General features: G+C 52.4%; 1 protein-coding gene and 1 long non-coding RNA gene across 6 annotated transcripts; one reads left to right on the plus strand and one right to left on the minus strand.

The window, feature by feature from the left end:
- The first annotated feature begins 291 nt into the window (after window positions 1–291).
- LOC135976598 (uncharacterized) lies at window positions 292–8722 on the plus strand. Of its 3 annotated transcripts, XR_010593870.1 has the most exons (8): window positions 292–329; window positions 736–831; window positions 2001–2114; window positions 3606–3629; window positions 5521–5600; window positions 6022–6127; window positions 6337–6432; window positions 7120–8722. It is a non-coding gene; the product is annotated as an uncharacterized LOC135976598 (long non-coding RNA). The 3 variants fall into 3 exon arrangements; XR_010593868.1 differs by lacking the exon at window positions 292–329 and having other exon boundaries at window positions 607–831; window positions 7120–8721; XR_010593869.1 differs by lacking the exons at window positions 292–329; window positions 3606–3629 and having other exon boundaries at window positions 607–831; window positions 7120–8720.
- Window positions 8723–18402: 9680 nt separating this feature from the next.
- On the minus strand, window positions 18403–21958 carry MIS12 (MIS12 kinetochore complex component). Of its 3 annotated transcripts, none has more exons than XM_005284397.5 (2): window positions 21725–21958; window positions 18403–20319 (listed from the first exon to the last, which is right to left on the minus strand). In XM_005284397.5, the coding sequence occupies exon 2, from the start codon at window positions 20279–20281 to the stop codon at window positions 19646–19648; it is 636 nt and encodes a 211-aa protein (XP_005284454.1). In that variant the 5' UTR covers window positions 20282–20319; window positions 21725–21958; the 3' UTR covers window positions 18403–19645. The 3 variants fall into 3 exon arrangements, with proteins under 3 accessions (XP_005284454.1, XP_065429411.1, XP_023959237.1); XM_065573339.1 differs by having other exon boundaries at window positions 21832–21853; XM_024103469.3 differs by lacking the exon at window positions 21725–21958 and adding an exon at window positions 21511–21644.
- Between the last annotated feature and the right edge of the window lie 27 nt (window positions 21959–21985).

Here is a 21985-nt window from a genome sequence, read left to right on the forward strand (position 1 = left end):
CAATTAACATTCACTGTTGTTCAGAATGAAAACTAACTCCCTTGTGGCTGTCTGACAAAACAATATCCACAGGTTTGTTGCAGTCATATCGCAGAAAAAAAAAATTGCATTAGCAATGAAGATTTTTGAATATTTTTCTAGCGCAGTAACAGAAAAATGTATCACACTATCTTATGAGTTATTGGAATGTTTATTTACTTTTCACTTAAATCACACTCTTAATAGAAGAATATGATAAAAGGATGCAAGTTCTACAAAGTGACAGATGAATGACTTTTCATAAAGTCCCCCCACTGGGCTGGAGCTGGGGATTGGAGTGCAGGGAGGGGGTGAGAGCTCCGGTGGGGATGCGGGCTCTGGGATTGGGCTGGAGATTAGGGGTTTGGGGTGCCAGAGGGGGATCCGGGCTGGGGCAGAGGGTTGGGGTGCGGACTCTGGGAGGGAGTTTGGGTGCGGGAGGGGGCTCAGGGCTGGGGTAGGGGATTGGGGTGCTGGTGGGGGTGTGAGGTCTAGGAGGGAATTTGGGTGCGGAAGGGGGTTCCGACCTGGGGCAGGGGGTTGGGGTTCCGGGTGTGAGGTTTGGGAGGGAATTTGGGTATGGGAGGGTGTTCCGACCTGGGGCAGGGTTTCTGGGTGCGAGCTCCGGCCAGGCGGCGCTTATCTCAGCCAGCTCCTGGTCAATGGCACACCAGTGCTAATGCAGGCTCCTGACCCCTGGTCTCCCTCCGCTGGCAGGCTCTGAGCAAGGCCTGCCCAGAGAACATGGATGACGAGCTCTCGATCCTGCTGACAGCACCCCCCAGCACAGACAAACTCCAGCACATCTTGGAGGTGTGCAGAATGGGGAGGGGCAGCAGGGATTTTACCGTAGCCCTGGGGACTCCTAGAAAGAAGAGACTGGAAAATCCATGTTTCTATTGGATCCTTCTGAGTATGCATTTGTGATATAAACTCACTAGGTGACCTTGGGGTAACTCACTTCCCCCTTACGGCATCAGTCTTCTCCACTATCAAATCTACACTGGGGAAGAAGGACAGAAGCCCCGACAATCACCGTCACCTCTGGGTGCTGGTCCTGGGAGCCGAAACCAACTGGACTATCTGCCCCATCTCCTAAACTGCCCTGTCTTTACCTCCTAGGGCCTGGTCCTTAGTGCTCAGCCTGGCCCCTTCCCAGCTTGTCCCTGACCTTTAAAGGACGCTCCAAGCCCCTCCCATGCCTGCTTCCCTTGGGGTCTTTCTCCTGGCTGAGCACAGGCTGCCCTTCTATCTCTCAGCAGGCCTGGGTCCTAGTCACAGGCTGCGTCTTGTCACGTGACCCCCACACTTATTCCCTTCACCCTAGGGAGCTGCATCACCTGGGCCAGGTGCAGTTGAGCTCCAACCCCTTTCCTGGCCATCTCACCCTGGGACAGGTTGAAACTGGACACCTGTGGGTAACAGTAACTGGTTGCTCGCAAAGGTGCTGAAGACACAATGGAAGAGGAAATCCTTTGGCCTGGATTGAAATTATTCCGACTGAAAGTGAATGAGATAAAATAGGTCCAGAGTTCTCTTCCTAGCAGCAGAAAATGTAGCGATTGATAGAGGTTCAGGTCAGAAAGGACCATTATGTGCATCTAGTCGCCCCTCCTGTATAACTCAGGGCCTAGAATGTGACCAAGTGGTTCCTTCAGCCAACCATAGCATGGGACTGAGCCAGAGCACATCATTTGGAACGATATCCACATGCAGGAGAGCCAGCTGGCTACCAGAAAATCTCTCTTCTGCAGTGACGTGGGATTAAGGGACACGGGGGAAAAGACATGGAGGCTGTGACTAAACTTAGAGCAGCAAGGCCAGGAAAACCAGGGTTACGTCCCAGGCCTGTCTATCAGATCGTCTGTTTTCTATTCCTGGCTTTGGGACCATGAGCGAGTCTCTGCACCGCTGTGTGCCTCGGTTTCCCCAGCTATCAAATGGAGCTAATCAAGGTTTTGTTTGTTCTCCCCATTTTACAGGGTGCGAAACCGAGACACAGTTGGGACCTGTCTACACTACAGGTCTGTCGTGCGTTTGTAATCTGCTGACCCCCACATGTTGTTCAGAGCCTATGGACAACACAGCTCCTAAAGGTACGTTTGTTCTGTGCTTATCCCCTATGTACCAGCAGGGCTGGACGGCATTTCTCACTGTGATGTGGGGAGCAGGTACTAAGGGTCTGAAGAAGCTCTCAAGGACTAATTTTTTAAAATAATTGTTATCAATGACTTGGGAGAAAACATACAATCACTGCGGATAAGATTGGGGGGTGACAAAATACAGGCAGAGTGGTAAATCCTGATGGGGAGAGGGCAGTGATACAGAGTGATCTGGCTCATTCGGCCAGCTGGACCCATTCAAAGAAAACAAGTTTGAGCAGAGCCCAATGCAAGGTCCTATACGTAGCCACAAGGCACGCCGGCCACACCTCCAGAATGGGGACGTGTATCCAGGAAAGCAGTGACTCTGAAAAGGATTTAGGGGCCAGAGTGGAGAAGCCACTCAACATGAGCTCCCAGTGTGATGCTGTGGTGAACAGGGCTAAAGCCATCATTAGACGTAGGAGCAGAGCCGTGAGTAGGATAGGGAGGTGACACAGAAGCAGTGAGACTGCTATTGGAATACTGCCTCCAGTGTTGGTGTCCTCCTTTGAAAAAGATGGTCCTAGAAATTGGAGCTGGGGCAGCAAAGAGCCACCAAATGTTCTGAGAGCTGGAGAAAAATGCCTTCTAGTGAGCTATTGAAAGAGCTCAACCTGTTTAGCTTATCAAAAGAAGATTGAAGGGGACTTCACTGAAGTGTTGAAGTACCTTAATGGAGAGAAAATACTGGGTATTAAAGGGCTCTCTAGTCTAGCAGAGAAAGGCAGAACGAGACCCAATGGCTGGAAGGTGAAAAGAGACAAATTCCTATGACAAATAAGGCACAAATATTCAACAGCGAGGATGATTGACCACAGGAAGAAGCTACCAAGGAAAGTGGTGGATTCTCCATCTCTTGATGTCATTAATCAAGACTAGATGCCTTTCCGGAATGTGTTTGCCCCCAAAGTAGCTATTGTGGTAGACAGGAGGCCTGTGATATGCAGGGGGTCAGATTAGATGCTCTAACTGTCTCTTCTGGCCATAAAGTCTACTCATTTCTGAAAAACCAAGTGTAGCATTGGGAGCAGCTTGTGATGTTTTACGGTCTAGCCGGCTTGCTTCCTAGAAGGAACACTCATTGAGCGGGGTGATCCACAGGGAGTAGCTCAAACCTCCAAAGTGTCTGCCCTGTGGCAGGACATTAGCACTGCAGGGGAGGGGTGGGTGTGGCAGTGACATCACAAAGGCTTTTTGCAGGACCTCAGCCTATTGGCCAAAGGTGCAGGGGAGGTGGTGACCTCACAGAGGGATGCTGACATCAGCCAGGCAGGACAGGGGTGCAGGGCCAGGGAAACCTCAGAGACCCCTGTGGCTTTGCTTCAGCAAGTCTCCTTCTCGAGGTCTCTCTTTGAGGTCTGAGAGAGTATTTGGGTTCATGTATGTGACCACCAGGAGGAACCTCTTTTGAGTTTTCTCCTTTCTTTTTCCTGATTTCACTAGAAAACTGACGTCCCTGTTTAGAAGGTAAGAGCCTCCGAGAGGTTTGGAACCTGTTCAGTCTGCTGCATCTGGCGCCAGCTGAATTTTAGGCATGGAAAACACTAGCCTAAGGTGGCCAAATTTTATTCCCCACCTGGGATTTTGTCCCTTAGAATCTCTGGGGACATTAAGGTTTGTCCTTTTTCTTTTACCTTTTCCTCCATCCCTCCCTCCTTTCTCTTCATCTCTTACTTCTTTCGTCCTTTCCCCGTTCCCCTCCCACCACCAGGAGGGGGGTGTGTGTGTCGTGGGGGGTGCTCTACAACTCCCATTGTGGGAGGTCCACCGAAAAATGTGGGGCTGAAATAGTGCTCAGACAGTGATCTCCAGCGATGACCTGGGCCATCCTTTGGGCTCTCTTGTGAGAACCCTCATCCTCCCGCCCCTCGGTCTCTACCCTGATTGGCTGAGCAGGGGGTTATTGACAGGGAGGAGACTCAGGTCCCTGTTGTTTTCTTTTAAGACCAAGTAAATAGTCATAACCAGTCATATGTTCGACAAATTTTGCTGCTTCTCTGCAGTTCATTATTTTCTCTACCATTCCAGTTCTCCTAAAATACTTGCTGAATAATTACTATGAACTCTTGCTGGTCTGGAACTCACTTGAGAGCACTTTATTCAGGTCATTCAATGTCTGAAATTCAAGATCCGATGGTTAGTTTGAAAATCAGGGCTCTTGGGTCCTATTCCCAACTCTGCCACGGACTGGCTGTGTGACCTAAGAGAAGTTAATTCTCCTTTCTCAGCCTTAGCTTCTCCCTCTTTCAAGTAGGGATAACAATCAGCCCCTACCTACCTCCCGGCCGGAGGAGGATGGGGATCTATTGGAGAGTGTCACTAGGAGCAGTGCATAAGATGAGGTGTCCTATCATGTTTACGCAGATCAGATTATGACATAATAGAATGGCTGAAATAGTCTATTTTATTTGTATTTTATTATGTTGCAATTGTTAAGAGCAGCAACTACTTAGCTCAGACTGAAACATCTCATCTAATTTTTGAGATCTAAGTGTCTCCTCTTTGTGTAGCTCAAACCTCCAAAGTGTCTGCCCTGTGGCAGGACATTAACACTGCAGGGGAGGGGTGGGTGTGACAGTGACATCACAAAGGTCTTTTTCAGGACCTCAGCCTATTGGTCAAAGGTGCTGGGGAGGTGGTGACCTCACAGAGAGATGCTGACATCAGCCAGGCAGCACAGGGGCGCAGGGCAAGGGAAACCTCAGAGTTCCCTGTAGCTTTGCTTCAGCAAGTCTCCTTCTCGAGGTCTCTCTTTGAGGACTGAGAGAGTATTTAGGTTCACGTACATGAGCGCCAGGAGGAACCTCTTTTGAGTTTTCTCTTTTCTTTTTCCTGATTGTACTAGAAAACAGACGTCCCTGTTTAGAAGGTAAGACATTAGGGTTTGTCCTTTTTGTTTTACCTTTTCCTCCATCCCTCCCTCCTTTCGCTTCATCTCTTACGTCTTTTGTCCTTTCCTCTGTTCCCCTCCCACCACCAGGAGGACTCTGTGTGTGTGTCGTGGGGGGTGCTCTGCAGTGGGAACAGGGACAATTCTCCAACTTTGGGCAGTCGAGAGCCTGGGTGAGATAAGGGGCGTTAAAGCCCTTTGTGAAGGAGAAAGGGGAGTTTCACGGTGTTGAGCACCAAGGAATTCTAAACTTTGCTAAAACATCTAGTCTGCAGAAACCAGAAATGATCGGGGCGAGACGGGAGAAATTCGGAGAGTGGTCACTATTGGGCAGGAATCGGAGGAGCGGGAGGCAGGTGGGGGGGATCCTGCTGGCTGTGTGGGGCCCTGGCTGTGTAATCTCCTCACTGGGAAGTGTCAGTGTGGCCCGAATCTCACACGCTCCTTTGTCTCCTTTGGGTCTCACAGGAGCTCATTGAGGAGCTGCCTGATAACTCTCCACCCGGCGCCATCCTCGCTAACTCCCTGATTGCTGTGGGCAACCTCAGGTACCGAGACCCTCCGGCCCGGTTCCCCTAACCCCAGCGCTGCTCAGGCCCAGGGCTGGGAGTCACTGCCCCTCCCACTCCCAGGTCACCGCCCAAGGGTGGCTCCTCTGGCAGAGGTGCGGGGAAGGGTCACTCTCTCCTGGCTGGGCTGTTCTTTTCACTCCAGTAACATTGCAACGGCTTTGGGAGAGGCTCACTCCCAGGATCAGATACAGGAGGGGCAGCAGGGTGCAGGGAACAGGGGCTATTCCTGCCCTGCCACTGTCTGTCTGAGAAACCTTGGCCTTGTCATTCCCTGGCTCGGTGCCTCAGTTTCCATTCTTGCCAGCCTGTGCCCATTTCGCTGCAGTTTCACCTGCGTGTTGGTGCCAGTCCCATCCCCGCACTGCACAGTCTAATACCGGCTCCTCTCTCTTGCCAGCACCATGACGCCTGCCCTGGAGCCAGAGCTGGAGACCCACCTCCTCCGAGCTGCCCTGCACGCCGTCTTCACCCTGGGCATGGAGAAGGACACCACCCAAGTGCAGGTAGATCATGCTGAAGTCATGGATTGAAGAGCCAGCTGTCATCCTGCCATGAATCCTTGCTAATTGCCTGCAGTGGCATGTGAAGGAGAGAGGCCAGGATATGTGTTTGGGGGTCTCACCAGTGCTTCCCAGAGACCCCACTTCCCATCCTGTGGCAGATGTAGCCCCAGTTTCCCTAACTCTGACCCATGGCTCTCCCTTGCTTTCAGGATCTGCCTAGGGTCTTGCCAGACCTCCTGGACGCCATGCTGGGGAACCTGCTGGCAGAGTCCCCAGACACCGACAGGCTCCAGTACATCTTGGAGGTGAGCCCGATGAGAGGGATGGGGGCAATTTTACCTTCACTCTTAGATCCATTTTCCAGTCTGTCCTCCTAGCCGGGCCCCCAGTGGGCATCCTTGGTCAGGGCAGTCAGTGCAATGCCTCCTTTCCCCACAGCACATTAACTACTGGATCGTGTCCAGGGTGCCACAAGAGAGAGCCAGGGCCGTTAAGAGCAGCACGGCCCTGCTCAGATCCACCATCACCCTCCCTGAGTTTGACGTAAGTGACCTCTGACCCCAGCTTCCTGACTCCAGGGGTAGGTGATCTGGCTCCGACGGGCTGTAGGATCTGCTGCTGCAGGGGCTGTGGGTTAGGAGTGTTCCTCTTGGGGAGGCAGAGTCAGAGCAGAGAGTGAGCCTGGCTTGAGTCAAGTTCTTCTTGTCCTAGTTAAGTGGTGACTCTGGACTTTTAAGGGGGCTGTGCTCCAGGTTCATGCCTCCCTGTCATCCTGGAGCAGCTGGGGAAGCAAGTCCTCATGAAGGGCCCTGCCCACAGCCCTGTGCTCCAGGCTTCCTTGGGGGCAGAGGAAATTAAGGGTCTGGCTCTAGCTCCTATCCTCTAGCATCTCCTGCAGAGGGGCTGAGGGGAAGGAGAGTCCTGGCCCGGGGGGGACGGGGAGCTGACAGGAAAATGCTGATGGAGTCCCCTCTCTCTCTCCCGTCCATTAGAACTCAGCGGAATTCCCCAGGATGGGTCACCACATGGCACAGCTCGCTCTGTCCGTCAGTGACCCAGACAAGGACATCAGCCGGCAGGCCAGGGAGGGGGTTTACCGGCTCTACCAGCTGCTGCTGCACCAGAGGGGTAAGGAACCCAGCTGGGAAATGGCACCCGCTAGAAGAGTGAGACTGGGACCCCAGCCAATTTCTCTCAGACTGACCCCGGCTGGAGGATGAGTCTCTCGATCTCTTTCTGTCTTCCACACCACGCCCTGCAATTCTGTTGGGCCGGGCACGCAGCGAGGACTCTGCCCACTGTGCAGCCACCAATGGGATTGGAAGGACACAAGCCCTGCAACCAGAAGGACAAATGTGTGTGTGTCTCTCTCCCTGTCACCTACTCCCTCCTGGGGGAAACCCAGCAGCTGATGGGGGACAAGGTGAGCAGCTGCATTAGACTCAGGAGATTGGGGCGGGGCCCAGGCCTCATTCCCATCCTGTGGCCATTCGCTGGCCTGGCACAAGGAGCCTGGTGGGGAATGAAAGGGAGAGCAGGTGCTCCTGGGAAGGGAGATGAATTCACCTCCATGAGCAGGAGCGAACCAGCTTGTCCCCGGAGCAGCTCCACCCAGCTCTTTAGCCAGGCTAATTAATGACAAGCTTTGCCTCATCCCAGACTTATGTTCTCAGGACATGGTGCTATCGCTCTTGGGAAGGGCAGGAGAGTCCCCCAAGTGCCCTGTGCGAGACTCTCCTGTCCCACAGGGCCGCACCCAATTCCTAGTGGTCTGGTGTCTGTGTCACCCGAGCCACCACCCAGAGTTGCTCCCATCACTGGCAGCCTGGGAGGCCAAGGACTGACGGGTGATGGCGTCTGACCAGGCAGGGCTGAGGCACATGGGCAGGGGACGCTTGTCCTGCTGCTGGCAAGGCTGGACCCGTTCTGGAGAGAACAGGAGGATTCAGTAAGCAGTAGGGTTACCATGTCTAATAAATAAAAAAAGAGGACCCTCCACGGGCCCTGGCCCCGCCCATTTCCCCCACCCTTAGCCTCGCCCCAACTCCGCTCCTTCCCCGCCCTAACTCCGCCCCCTCCTCCCTCTCACTCCCAGCCATGGGGAAAGGGCTGCCCCAGCACTACCGGCTTCACGGTTTGCCGGGCAGCCCCCAGACCCTGCGCCCCCGGCCGGCGCTTCCCCAGCGCAGCTGGAACCTTAAAGTCGGAGAGGGGAGGAGCGGAGCAGCTCAGCTGGAGCCGGGGAGGAGAAGTGCCTGGCCCGTGGCTCAGGGTCCGGAGGCAGTGGGGGCTGCCCGAAGCCAGTAGCGCTGGCTCGGGCAGCTCGGCTCTTAAAGTCTGAGAGGGGAGGAGCGGAGTAGCTCAGCTGGAGCCGGGTAGGAGAAGTGCCTGACCCGTGGCTCGGGGTCCGGAGGCGGGGGCGCTGCCCGAAGCCAGTAGCGCTGGCTCGGGCAGCTCGGCTCTTAAAGTCTGAGAGGGGAGGAGCGGAGCAGAGCAGCCGCGGGAGGGGAAGTGCCCGGCCGGAATTTTCCCGGACATGTTTGGCTTTTCGGCAATTCCCCCCGGACCGGGGTTTGATTGCCGAAAAGCAGGACATGTCCGGGAAAAACCAGACATATGGTAACCCTAGTCAGCAGGGGCTGCCGATCCGTCCCATTCACCAGGGCTGCCATCCTGCGGCTTCAGCATTAGTGGCTGGGGTGACTTGGGGAAAGGTCTCAACCTCCCCACATCCCACTTCACTGCTGCCAGAATCCCTCCTGCCCCCCCGCTACAGTCCCCTCCCTACCCAACCTGGGTGGGGCTGGAGGAGAGGGGTCTGAGAACTTGAGCTGTGGATTGGAGGTGGAACAGCTGTCAGGGGCACTGAGGGGGAGGTGGCAGGAGCTCCCCGTACAAGGAGGGGGGTTGCCACTGGAGGTCACTAGGAAGGACAACAAGACTCCATCCTCGGGGTCAGGAGGGGGAATCCATCCCTCAGAGGGGGGCAGGGGCTGGGTGGAAATGCTGCTGGTTCCAGGGGCCGTTAATCCCCCCTGATTCCTCGGAGGCGTCTGAGTCTCAGACAGGTTCTCGTTCCCTTGCAGCAGGAGGACGTCACAGCCAATGTGGTGTGCCAGCTCCGTATCATGCGGCACTTGCGCCAGGTGCCCGAGGCGCTGCAGGGCCTGTGCCTCTGAGGCCACCAGCAACTCCCGCTCCCCGCTGCAGGTACTGCTCTGGCTCTCTGTAAATGGGGAGCTAGTGGAAGGGGAAATGGAGCCCGAGTGTAGCATTGGGAGCAGCTTGTGATGTTTTACTGTCTAGCCGGCTTGCTTCCTAGAATGAACACTCATTGAGTGGGGTGATCCACAGGGAGTAGCTCAAACCTCCAAAGGGTCTGGCCTGCGGCAGGACATTAGCACTGCAGGGGAGGGGTGGGTGTGGCAGTGACATCACAAAGGCCTTTTGCAGAACCTGAGCCCATTGGTCAAAGGTGCTGGGGAGGTGGTGACCTCACTGAGAGATGCTGACATCAGCCAGGCAGGACAGGGGCGCAGGGCAAGGGAAACCTCAGAGTTCCCTGTAGCTTTCCTTCAGCAAGTCTCCTTCTCGAGGTCTCTCTTTGAGGACTGAGAGAGTATTAGGGGTCACGTACATGAGCGCCAGGAGGAATCTCTTTTGAGTTTTCTCCTTTCTTTTTCCTGATTTTACTAGAAAACAGACGTCCCTGTTTAGAAGGTAGGAGCCTCCGAGAGGTTTGGAACCTGTTCAGTCTGATCCATCTGTTCCACAAGTCCTTCAGTCCAATCCACTTCCCTAACTAATTTCCTTAATTTTTTAAAGTTAGCACTTTTGAAAAAAAAAACCCTAGTCACAGATCTATTTTTGTTTACCCTTCCATTTAGTTTAAACGGAATTAGATCATGATCGCTCAAACCAAGGCTGTCCCCTACAACCATTTCTTCTACGAGATCCTCACTACTCACCAAAACCAAATCTAAAATGGCATCCCCTCTTGTTGGTTCAGCAACTACTTGGTGAAGGAATCCATCAGCTATCACATCTAGGAAAATCTGAGCCCTATTATATTAATAGCACTTGTCCTCCAGTCTATATCTGGGAAGTTAAAGTCTCCCATGATCACACAATTCCCATTAGTATTTACTTCATTAAAAGCATTGAAGAGGTCTCTATCCCTATCCAAATCAGACTCCTGTTTTAACAGACAGCAACCCCCACCCCCCGAAAGGCAGAGATAGAGCCCAGGAATCGAGATGGTGGGGAAATTTCATTGAAATCATTTCTGACCGAAAATCCTATTCAAACTAAACCAGTTTGTTTCTTGAAATCATAACAAGTGGCAATGAAAATTCTTTGTCACAATGTGTTAAATTGTCTCGTCGCACTCAAAGAGGAGACACTTAGATCTCAAAAATTAGATAAGATGCTTCAGTCTGAGTTAAGTAGTTGCTGCTCTTAACAATTGCAAAATAATACAATACAAATAAAATAAACTATTTCAGCCATTCTATTATGTCCTAATCTGATCTGAGTAAACATGATAGGACACCTCATCTTATACACTGCTCCTAGTGACACTCTCCAATAGACCCAGCAGTACTTATTTCCAGGCCCCTTCACTAACCACTGCTGCACACTCCCTCCCACAGCTGGCAATTACAACCAGGCCCTCATGTCCGGTCCCCCTGCTTTGAGAGGGAGTGTGCTCCTCTGGAGTGATTGGAGGAGGGAACTGGGAGTCAGGACTCCTGGGTTCCATTGCTGGTTTCCTATTGACCTGTGGGACTTGGGGTAAGTTGCTGCCCCCTCTAGGCTCTGTCCACAGCAGTCAAATGGGGATTTCATACTTTCCCACTATTGGAAAGTGCTGGGAGAATCCCCCAGCAAAAGCTGCTCTGACAGTGCTAAGCAGCATCTGTTTGCTTGTGAGAATGTCCTATGGGACTGTGTCAAAAGCCTTATTAACACCAAGATAGATCACATCTACTGTTTACCCACCTCCACTAGGCCCCTAACCCTGCCAAAGAAGGAGCTAGGATTGTTCTGGAATGATTTGTTCTTGACAAGTCCATGCTCACTAGTCCTAAGAACCAAATTGTCCTGCAGGTGCTGACAAACTGATTGTTTAAAAAACAGAGGCTGCCCCGAATGCTACACTCAGTTTCTCAGAAATGAGTAGACTTTATGGACAGCAGAGACCGTTAGAGCATCTAATCTGACCCCCTGCATATCACAGTCCTCCTGTCTACCACAATAGCTACTTTTGGGGCAAACACATTCCGGAAAGGCATCTAGTCTTTATTAACTGACATCAAGAGATGGAGAATCACCACTTTCCATGGTAGCTTCTTCCTGGGTTCAATCATCCTCGCTGTTGAATATTTGTGCCTTATTTGTCATAGGAATTTGTCTCTTTTCACCTTCCAGCCATTGGGTCTTGCTCTACCTTTCTCTGCTCGATTAAAGAGCCCTTTAATACCCAATATTTTCTCTCCATTAAGGCATTTCAACACTTCAGTGAAGTCACCTTTCAATCTTCTTTTGATAAGCTAAACAGGTTGAGCTCTTTCAATAGCTCACTAGAAGGCATTTTTCTCCAGCCCTCGGAACATTTGGTGGCTCTTTGCTGCCCCAGCTCCAATTTCTAGGACCATCTTTTTCAAAGGAGGACACCAAGACTGGAGGCAGTATTCCAATAGCAGTCTCACTGCTGCTGTGTCACCTCCCTATCCTACTCGCAGCTCTGCTCCTTAGTCTAATGATGGCTTTAGCCCTGTTCACCACAGCATCACACTGGGAGCTCATGTTGAGTGGCTTCTCCACTCTGGCCCCTAAATCCTTTTCAGAGTCACTGCTTTCCTGGATACACGTCCCCATTCTGGAGGTGTGGCCGGCGTGCCTTGTTGCCACGCATAGGACCTTGCAGTGGGAGAAATGCTGTCCAGCCCTGCTGGTACATACGGGATAAGCACAGAACAAACACACTTTAGGAGCTGTGTTGTCCATAGGCTCTGAACAACATGTGGGGGTCAGCAGATTACAAATGCACGACAGACCTGTAGTGTAGACAGGTCCCAACTGCGTCTCCGTTTCACACCCTGCTCTAAGTTTAGTCACAGCCGCCATGTCTTTTCCCCCACGTCCCTTAACCCCACGTCACTGCAGAAGAGAGATTTTCTGGTAGCCAGCTGGCTCTCCTGCATGTGGATGTCGTTCCAAAAGACGTGGTCTCTTTATGCCCGAGGGGCCGGAGCCTCCTACTGGAAACGCTCTCAGGAGTCCAGGTTCGAGGACGTCTCTTGGGAGCCTCTTCTTAGGAACAAAACCAGGGTGGCACAATGATGGAGGCGTCTCTCTCCCAGAGCTGGGAGCCAGGGACAGGGGAAGCTCCCAGCCAGGCTGTGCATCGAGGATCCCATTTCTCCCCCAAGAGACCCACACGCCCCAAGGAGTAAATGGCTCTTACCTCCATGAGAGAGCAGGGTCTCCCATCTAAGCCTCTCTGACCTCCAGCATTGCTTGCTTGGATGGGACGAAGTGACCTGTCCCCACTGCTCCCTGACGGGGCTCAGCTGCAGGCTGTGCCCGTCTGGGAGGCTGTGCCAGATCCCAGGGCCTGGCAGACAGCTGGGAATGAGGCTCCGATTCACACCCAGAGACCCCATAGAAGGGCCAAGGGGAGAATAAAGGGCAGGAGGTGAAGCTAGCCCTGAGCCTCTGTCCCACCCCCACCTCCTCAAAAGTGGAGCTTTCCGAGCTTCAGTGGGGCTAGGGGTGGGGCCTGACACAACGGCCTTTCTGCACCATATGGGGCAGGCCGAGCTCTGCCTGGGCGCAGGGGGAATGGGATGGGGGTAGATCAAGGAAAGGGGGGAGGGGAATGGGTGTGAGGGAAAGAGCTCATGTCCCAGATGAAGGAATTTGGGGGCAGAGGAAAGGACCCTGCTCCATAGAGAGGGGAGAGGGTTTCTGTGAGTGCCAGGGGGCTCCATTTCCCCTTCCACTAGCTCCCCATTTACAGAGAGCCAGAGCAGTACCTGCAGCAGAGAGCGGGAGTTGCTGGTGGCCTCAGAGGCACAGGCCCTGCAGCGCCTCGGGCACCTGGTGCAAGTGCCGCATGATACGGAGCTGGCGCATCACATTGGCCGTGACGTCCTCCTGCTGCAAGGGAACGAGAACCTGTCTGAGACTCAGACGCCTCCGAGGAATCAGGGGGGATTAACGACCCCTGGAACCAGCAGCATTTCCACCCAGCCCCTGCCCACCTCTGAGGGATGGATTCCCCCTCCTGACCCCCAGTTTGGAGTCTTGTTGTCCTTCCTAGTGACCTCCAGTGGCAACCCCCCTCCTTGTACGGGGAGCTCCTGCCACCTCCCCCTCAGTGCCCCTGACAGCTGTTCCACCTCCAATACACAGCTCAAGTTCTCAGACCCCTCTCCTCCAGCCCCACCCAGGTTGGGTAGGGAGGGGACTGTAGCGGGGGCGGAGGAGGGATTCTGGCAGCAGTGAAGTGGGATGTGGGGAGGTTGAGACCTTTCCCCAAGTCACCCCAGCCACTAATGCTGAAGCCGCAGGATGGCAGCCCTGGTGAATGGGACGGATCGGCAGCCCCTGCTGACTGAATCCTCCTGTTCTCTCCAGCAGGGCCGGCTTTAGGAAGGGCGGGGCCCAATTCGAACATTTTTGGCGGGGCCCCGGCAGGGATGACTAACAAAAAAAATAATGTAAAAAAAAGCCTTTCATTTCTTCCATGTATTATTTACTTTCCATAACTATATAAATAATAAAATTATATATTATGTACATTGCATCATATATGCTGTTGATCGGTTATTAATGAGCTCCGTTTCACGTGTGTGGGTCCCCGCCACTCCCTGGGGGTGTGCTAGGGTGACCAGATGTCCTGATTTTATAGGGACAGTCCCGATTTTTGGGTCTTTTTCTTATAGGATCCTATTATCCCCCACCCCCTGTCCCGATTTTTCACACTTGCTGTCTGGTCACCCTAGTGGTGTGCACATGTGTGGGTCCCAGCTGCTCCCTGCCCCCCTCATTGAAGCAGGTGTGCAGGGTTACTGCCCTGGGAACTGCAGGGCACCAGTGGACATGGGACTAGCTGGAGGCAGGGCAGGGGCTCACTGGAGGTAGGGTCTGGCTGCAGGCAGGGCAAGGGGTGCGGGGCTGGCTGGAGACAGGGGTGTGTGGGGCTGGCTGGCTTTGGGCAGGGCCGTAGGGGGGTGCGGCAGGGGTTGCCTGGAGACAGGGCAGGGGGTGTGGGGCTGACTGGAGACAGGGGTGTGTGGGGCTGGCTGGCTTTGGGCAGGGCCGCAGGGGGGTGCGGCAGGGGTTGCCTGGAGACAGGGCAGGGGGTGCGGCAGAGGCTGGCTGTGGGCAGGGGGTGCAGGGCTGGCTGCAGGCAGGGCAGGGGGGCGGGGCTGGTGCGGGCAGAACACTGGGGGCGGGGCTGGAGGTAGGGCAGGGGTGCAGCAGGGGCTGGCTGCGGACAGGGGGTGCAGGGCTGGCTGGAGACGGGGCTGTCTGCGGGTAGAGCAGGGGGTGCGGGGCTGGTGCGGGGACGGGGTGCAGCAGAGGCAGCTGGAGCCCCGGCCCTTTAAATAGCCCCCGAGCCCCCCGCTATCCCAGGGCTCTGGGGGCTATTTAAAGGGCCCGGGGCTCCCCTGCTTCTACCGCCCCGGCCCTTTAAATAGCCGCGAGAGCCCTGGGGAAGCAGCGGGGCTCCAGTGGCTATTTAAAGGGCCGGGGCGGTACAGGCAGCGGGAGCCCCGGACTTTTTAAATAGCCCCCAGAGCCCCGCAGCCCTACCCCAGGGCTCCAGCAGTGGGGGTCTGGTGGCAATTTAAAGGGCCTGGGGTTCCGGCCCCTGCTGGGAGCCCTAGGTCCTTTAAATTGCCCCCTGGGGAAGCCGGGCCACCCTGGTACAGTGCACCGGCTCTTGCCGGTACACCGTACCGGGGCTTGGGCCCGGGGCCCGATTCAGGGGAATTGGTTGAATTGGCCTAAAGCCGGCCCTGGTGTGGGTATGGCCACAGAGCCGCAGGGAGGGGAACCCTGAGGTGTGGGGGCTGGGTGGGTACTGGGAGTTCCTCCTGAAGGGACAGGGGTTGGCCAAGGTCACTCAGCCCCGGGGTGTGGGAGGGGGACTGGCTGAGGGCACTCAGAGCCCCAGGAAGTGGGGGGGGCTGAGGGGAGGGACTGGCCAGGGGCACTAAGAGCCCTGGGGGGGGGGGAGCTATCCCGGGGGGAAGTGGGGGGGGGGGGCTGAGGGGAGGGACTGGCCAGGGGCACTCAGAGCTCGGGGGGGGGGCTGTCCAGGGGGGGCACTCACAGCCCCAGGAGGTGGGTGGGGGAGGGGCACACAGGATTTCAGGAATTCCCTGGCAGTGAAGAGCTGCTGGCGGCAGGGAGGAGCCAGCCGTGACAATCCCCACTTGGGATCCCTGGCTGGGCTAGTGGCTATGGGGGCCCGTGGCCAAGCTGCAGCGGAAGGTGACCTGAAGAAAATGCCTCGGCCTCGGCCTCCGGCTAGGAAGGGCCTGGGCCAGACAATGACCCACCGCGCAGTGTCCCAGCTCCCTGCCCCACACCTGCGGGGCACGACCCCCTCCTCTGTAGGGAGGTTGGCATGTACCTTAGTGCTGCTTCCTCCATCCCCAAAGGCCTCTCCCAGCCAGTCTCTGGCAACCCCTGCCGTTCAATACGCACATTACCCTGCTGTGACATACCGGAGGGGGGACACCTCGGGGATGGGGGGGCTGTCACACAGCTGGGCAATTTAACCCGGCTGGGCCAGGGTGACTGTCTCCCTGGAGCTGGGGTCTCAGCCCAGATGTCTCTCTGCCCTTCCCCACAGTCGCCCCCGGGCGAGGTGGGAGCGCCCCATGTTGCGTTCCAGCCCCACATTCGCACCCACAAGTGCTGGTGGGTTCCAATCCCAGCTGAACACGCCCTAGTGCGGAGCAGAAGGGCCCAGCGCTGCCCCACAGACCCTCTGGCTCTCCGAGCCCGCTCTTACCCATCACCGCAGCACGTCTGGCCCAGGCTGAACGCTGCTGCTCTGTGCAGAGAGGCTGGCACTTCTCGCTCCTGCCGTACGAGGGGCAGGTGCTGCTACCGACTGCTCCCCCTAACCCCGCCCTGCTGCGCTCTGGGGATGCTGCCCTGCTGTGGAGCTCTCAGGTGCCTTGAACTGGAATTTGTTTGGAGAGAAACTGCTAAGGAGCCTTATCAGTCCCGAGCAGAGAGTACCTGGGAGCCTGCCTGGGTCGGGTGGGTCTGGTACAGCCTCCCCCCAGATAAGGCTCTTCCCTGGACCTGCCACCCATTGGAATCTGGAACGATTCCCTCCGAGGTAACACCCGGGGCAGCCAGGGCAGGGCAGGGCACGGCCTGCTCCCCTGGAGCGTTAGGGCTTTCAGGAGTCAGAGGTGCCAGCAGAGCAGGTTGAATGTTAAAGCAGCGAAGGCAGTTGGGGGGCAGAGGAATTGGGTGCTTTGCCATTGCACTTGATCAGCTCAATTTGAAAATTCTTTCAAAGGAAATCCAGATGTATACATCTGACTGGGGTACATGTACACACATACACACGCACACTCACATGTGCACACACTCATGTGCACATACACGTACACACATACATACGCACATGTACACATACATATATATACAGACGTACACATACACGCACACACGCTGTCCCTGGAGCGCCCCAGGATGTGACTGACGGGGTGGCTGGCTATTATGGAGGCACAAAGGGGTTGGGAGAAAATAATCAAGAAGAACTTTTGCTGAAAATGCAAACCTAAGCTGGAAATCTGTGCAGGGCTGGGCTCAGCGAAAATGATCTTTTGAGCTGCTCTTATTAACCGTGGTCCTGTACTTCCTGGTTTGCGTCGGACCCAGGCAGGAGACTGGGCTGCTCTCAGCTGTAGAAGCCATTGGAATGAGCCAGGTCGGAATGAGCCAGGCCCTCAGAGCCTTCTGCCACCAATCGCCCCAGCAGTCACTGATCCACACCAAACCACGTCCTTCCAGTCAGGCAGTTTCATATGCACACGTCAAACCCTTGGTTTGCCACTCAGACACCACGGTAGGGTGACCGGACATTAAGTGTGAAAAATCGGGACGGGGGTGGGGGGGTAATAGGAGCCTATATAAGAAAAAGACCCAAAAATCGGGTCTGTCCCTATAAAATCAGGACATCTGGTCACCCTACACCACGGTGATGGGCACAGTAAGGACCGAGAGACGCTAAACAGGCAGACAGACAAGGAAATAGTGGCCCTGCCTACAGGTGTGTGTGTGGTGCAAACGGATGAACCCCAGCTGCTGGCTGAAGACACAACCTTAATTCCCGCATCTCCTGTCTGTCAGCTATCGTTCGCTTGGCAGCCTGAGCTCCGATTTCTAACGCAGCGTTTTGCTCTGGCTTATTGTGGTTCTCATGTCCGGGGGCGCCTTGGCCCCTGGTATTAGGAGCGGTGCTAAGGAGGCTGCTTTTCAAAGGTCCTTAAGTAGGGTTGTCAACTTTCTACTTGCACAAAACCAAACGCCCTTGACCCAACCCCTTTCATGCCCTTCCCCAAGGCCCCACCCCCACTCACTCCAGCCCAGCCCACCTCCCTCAGTCGCTCGCTCTCACACCCTCTGGGTGAACAGTGAACATGTTTAGTTCAAAGTATGGGCAGTAGCCTTTGCAATTTGGGGGAAGAAAAAGTTAAACAACTATGTACTTTATTTATAAAAGACAAGCTAAGCTGCATCTTAAAAATTAATCTGCTTATTCAGTATCTATTCCTAATCGTCTAACTATAGTTTTAGCTGCAGCCATACAGTAGAACAGAAGCTTACTACAGGTAAGAATGAGTGGTAGGGAAATAAACACTTAGATTTTACTGATCAAAAAATGCAGAAAAATGAACATTGTTTTAAGGGATACATACAAAATGAGTCTCTAAATAAGGTACTTTAGAATGCTTTCCATTAGAAAATCTTTAGGCATTATTTAATGCACGTTAGTTCACACAAAGACTAGTGTTAAATGTTAATGTCTTTGGCCAAATTTTCAGATGTGGACACTGACTTTGGGTGCCCAAGGTGAGTCACAATGTCACACTGGGCTCACAAAATCAGTGGACACTTGAAATTTGTTGACCTGTTCTTTGAGCACATTGAGCTGATCCAGAAATCTTCAGGTATTTGACAAATTTCATAGAATATTTCATAGTATAGTTTCAGAATGCATTGAAAAAATATTTTGTCACTTTATGTATAATTTTTATTTAAGTAGCTCTCAAGTTATACAGAAGTTAAACATAGTTCAAGCAAGTATCTTTTAAAAAGTAAGGAAGTTTTGCCTCTGTAAAATTAAGCTTCTTTTTACTATACTAATATGCAAATAAGGGCTGATCCAAAAGCCACTGAAGTCAATGGAAAGATTCACCTTTACTTTGATGGATTGTGGAACAAGTCCATATAAAGTAAGCTTAATTAAAGGACCTCAAAGGACTTCACAAATATTAATGTCCTCACAACACCCATGTAAGGTAGGTGAATATACCCATTGTATAAATAGGCAAACTAAGTTTTGCTTTTAGCAAGAGTCACACAATGTATAATGCTGTGCTGACACTACGATATATACTATGGTGCAAGAAAACTTTCAGAGCAGTCCAGAGTCTGAGTTATTCCTCTGTAGCTCATATCTGTCTCTTATCACACACAGCACTGTACAGTGTGCGCCTCCTGTTCAAAGCAAAACTAACTCTATCCATTTGCAAAATTGGTATAATCACCTACTGTACATAGGTTTGTGACTACTGATTAATATTTGTGAAATGCTCCCACAAGAAAAAGGAAAGATCCAGGCCCTATGTCCTGTCTTTGTTAACTCCTTTAGAATATCACCCACCCCCCTTTTTTTTTTTTAAATACTGGAAGTAATAACTAACCCCTCTGTTTTAGAAACCACTCACCAGTGTCTAGATTAATTCCAACTCCAACATTTATTAAATGTATTTCTCCTCAAGGCCTAAGTTTTACTATGATGTCACATTCTTACATTTCTAAATGGAATATTTCAATACTGACAAGTCTTGACTTCCAAAAAATAGTTTAAGATCAAGATGCTTCTAACCTATTCTACATTAAAGAAAAAGCTTCCTATCTACTAAGGTTGCTTAAATGAACTAGTGCAGAGAATTGAAGTCTTTATTACAATGCACTTATTTTGCATCTGCACCTCTACCATTCAGACAATTCATTTAGACATTCTTAGGGGGATATGGTTATTTACTTAAAGAAATGCTGAAGCAGTATTTATAGAATTCAGGAGGGGAAAATGATGGTTTGCACTCACCAGCAAACTGGTATGGCAAGGAAGAGGGGGCAAAACCCCCAAAACCTTATATACAAATGTTTCAGGAGAGATCTTCAAAAAATGTATTGTAACAAAAGTATTGTCTTATTGATTTCTCTGCTGTCCTTTCAGTACTTCCTTTACACTACATGGAGACTACTTTTTTGCAATCTTTTGTTTTTCTTTTCAACTTCCTTTAGTATATCTTGCAGTTTCTTAGAAGTTTGCGTCAAGAATGCAAAGCTTTCCTTTAAATTGCTAGTCCCGTGCTCTCTGCATATGTTCTCAAGCCCATCAAACCACTGGAGGGTCTTCTCAAGTTCTGCCTGAACCATTTTCTGTTCTTCTAATTCTGCTAAAAGGGCCTGTCCAGCAGACACTTCGACCTTGTATTGTTTCTGTAGTTGATCAATTTCACCTTGAAGAGTTTGAAACTGTTCCTTACTGTAGGGGTACTGCTCATGGACCTTGTCTTCAGGAAGTAAAACATTTTTAGGGATGTTTAACACCAACTGCAAAAGCATTTGTTCCATTTTGCTGAAGAGGTGATCAAAGCGCTCCTTCATGAAGAGAAGAAATTTCTCTGTGCTCTTACGGATTTGGAATGGACTGATCTTAGAGTCAGGAAAGCCTTCTAGTTTCTTCAGAATGACTCTTTCCACAACCAGCATCATTTCAAACAGGTAGTCTTGAAATGCAATGTAGACCCTAAGCATACATGTCTGAGGGGTAAAACCAAAGAACTGGGCTTCATATGCCATAGGATTCACTGACATCTTGGCTAAAAGAAGTCAACCATAGACAATGTGGAAATCTGTAAAGGAAAAAAGGAACATAAGTACAAATCTGTATTTTGGAAAGGGTGAGTTGTATTAGCAGTCTATTACAGCATTAACCTCACTTATGAAGAGCAGAGTTCAAGTTTGAATTTAGGGGAATTTAAAGAATTTGGTTCTTAATCTAGTCCTTTTTCTGCCCAGCAGGACATAATTTGCCAGTCTTTGACTCAGAGGAAACTACATCCTATTCTATTACCAGTGCTAACCATGACTAGAACCTTACATTAAAATCTAAATTCTATTATTAGGCCCAAGGAGGGATTCTGTAGAACGTAAATAGAACCTTCTTTTGTAGTGTTTGAATGCACAAGTGATGCATTGTGTCAACAGTTGTAGACCTCTCTGAACATATTACATTGTGTTATAGATCAGTGGTTTCCAAACTTTTTTGATTGCGCACCCCTATCAGTAAAAAATTTTTGAGCACGCACCTCCTGCCGCACCGGCTCTACCATTTTTACCAAAGCCAAAAAAAAAAAAAAAAAAAAAAAAAACAACCCCAAAGAAAAAACCCGCTCCTCCTGCTGCGCACCCCCAAGGATCCTCTTGTGCACCCCACTTTGGAGACCACTGTTATAGATAAATATGTCAATATTGTAACTGGTTGGAAAAGCCCTGCAGACATAATTATCAATACACTGTCACACTGTGTATGAAAGCAGTTTCCCTGTCACACTGGAGGTGAAGGCTTTGTGCTGCAGGTGTTCCAATAGAAGTCTTCTCAGGCATTTGTGTTGACAGGGTAGGACCAAGACCCCAGTTAGTCCATTAGAATAGGATGAGCTCCCCCTTTAAGCAGTTTACCAGCCTCTATCCCACTAACAGTCACAGACCCCTACTGTGTACAAGCCTTTTCAAATCAGACCAAGGACCAGACCGGCACCTTGGGAAGGTTTTTAAGTGACTGACATCGGTCATAATTAAGGGGGAGGGGAGATCCCCCTGGATAATTAAGCCACAGCATTAGGCTCTGAGAAAATTCAACACAGGGTGAGAGCAGACAACAGCAGGCAGTTCTCATTGGGAGCTTTTCCTCGGCAGATCTCAAAGCGCTTTGCAAAGCAGGTCAGGCTCTTTAGCCCCATTGTACAGATGGGGAAACTGAGGCACGGGGAAGGGCAATGACTTGCCCTAGATCCCCCAGCAGGCACAGCGCCAACCCTCACCCTGGTGCTCTATCCCCGTGGCCCTACCACTCCCCAGGCCCAATGGGTGGGGGCTGCTTGGGCCCTCAGGCTCCCTCTTGGCTCGGTAGGAACCGTCGCCTGGCCCCAGGCTCCCGCGGCCTTTGGGATTGGGGCGCCACCTTCCCCAGCTCCCAATCGAGAGGGGCCCGCCGGCGTAGGGAAGCCTTCCCGCCCACTCCCCTTGGCCTCTCACCGGGCGGGCGAACGGCAGCTCTCGAGCTAGCCTGGCCCCCAACCGCCGCTTCCCGCCTCATTCGAACGCCCGCCCCCGGGAGGAGCGCCACCACTCAGCGCCTCCACCTCCCAAACCAATCGGAGCGCCGGGTGGGGTGGGGAGAAAATACCCCGCCCAATCACAAAGCACGTCCGACAGGGGACGCCGGAGCGTCCGGGAAGAAAGGCTTTCCCCCCTTCAAACCGCTGAGATAAAAGAAAGCGAAGGATTGGCTGGCTT

The sequence above is a fragment of the Chrysemys picta genome, chromosome 19, assembly GCF_011386835.1.
Source record: "Chrysemys picta bellii isolate R12L10 chromosome 19, ASM1138683v2, whole genome shotgun sequence".
Classification (NCBI taxonomy): domain Eukaryota; kingdom Metazoa; phylum Chordata; order Testudines; family Emydidae; genus Chrysemys; species Chrysemys picta.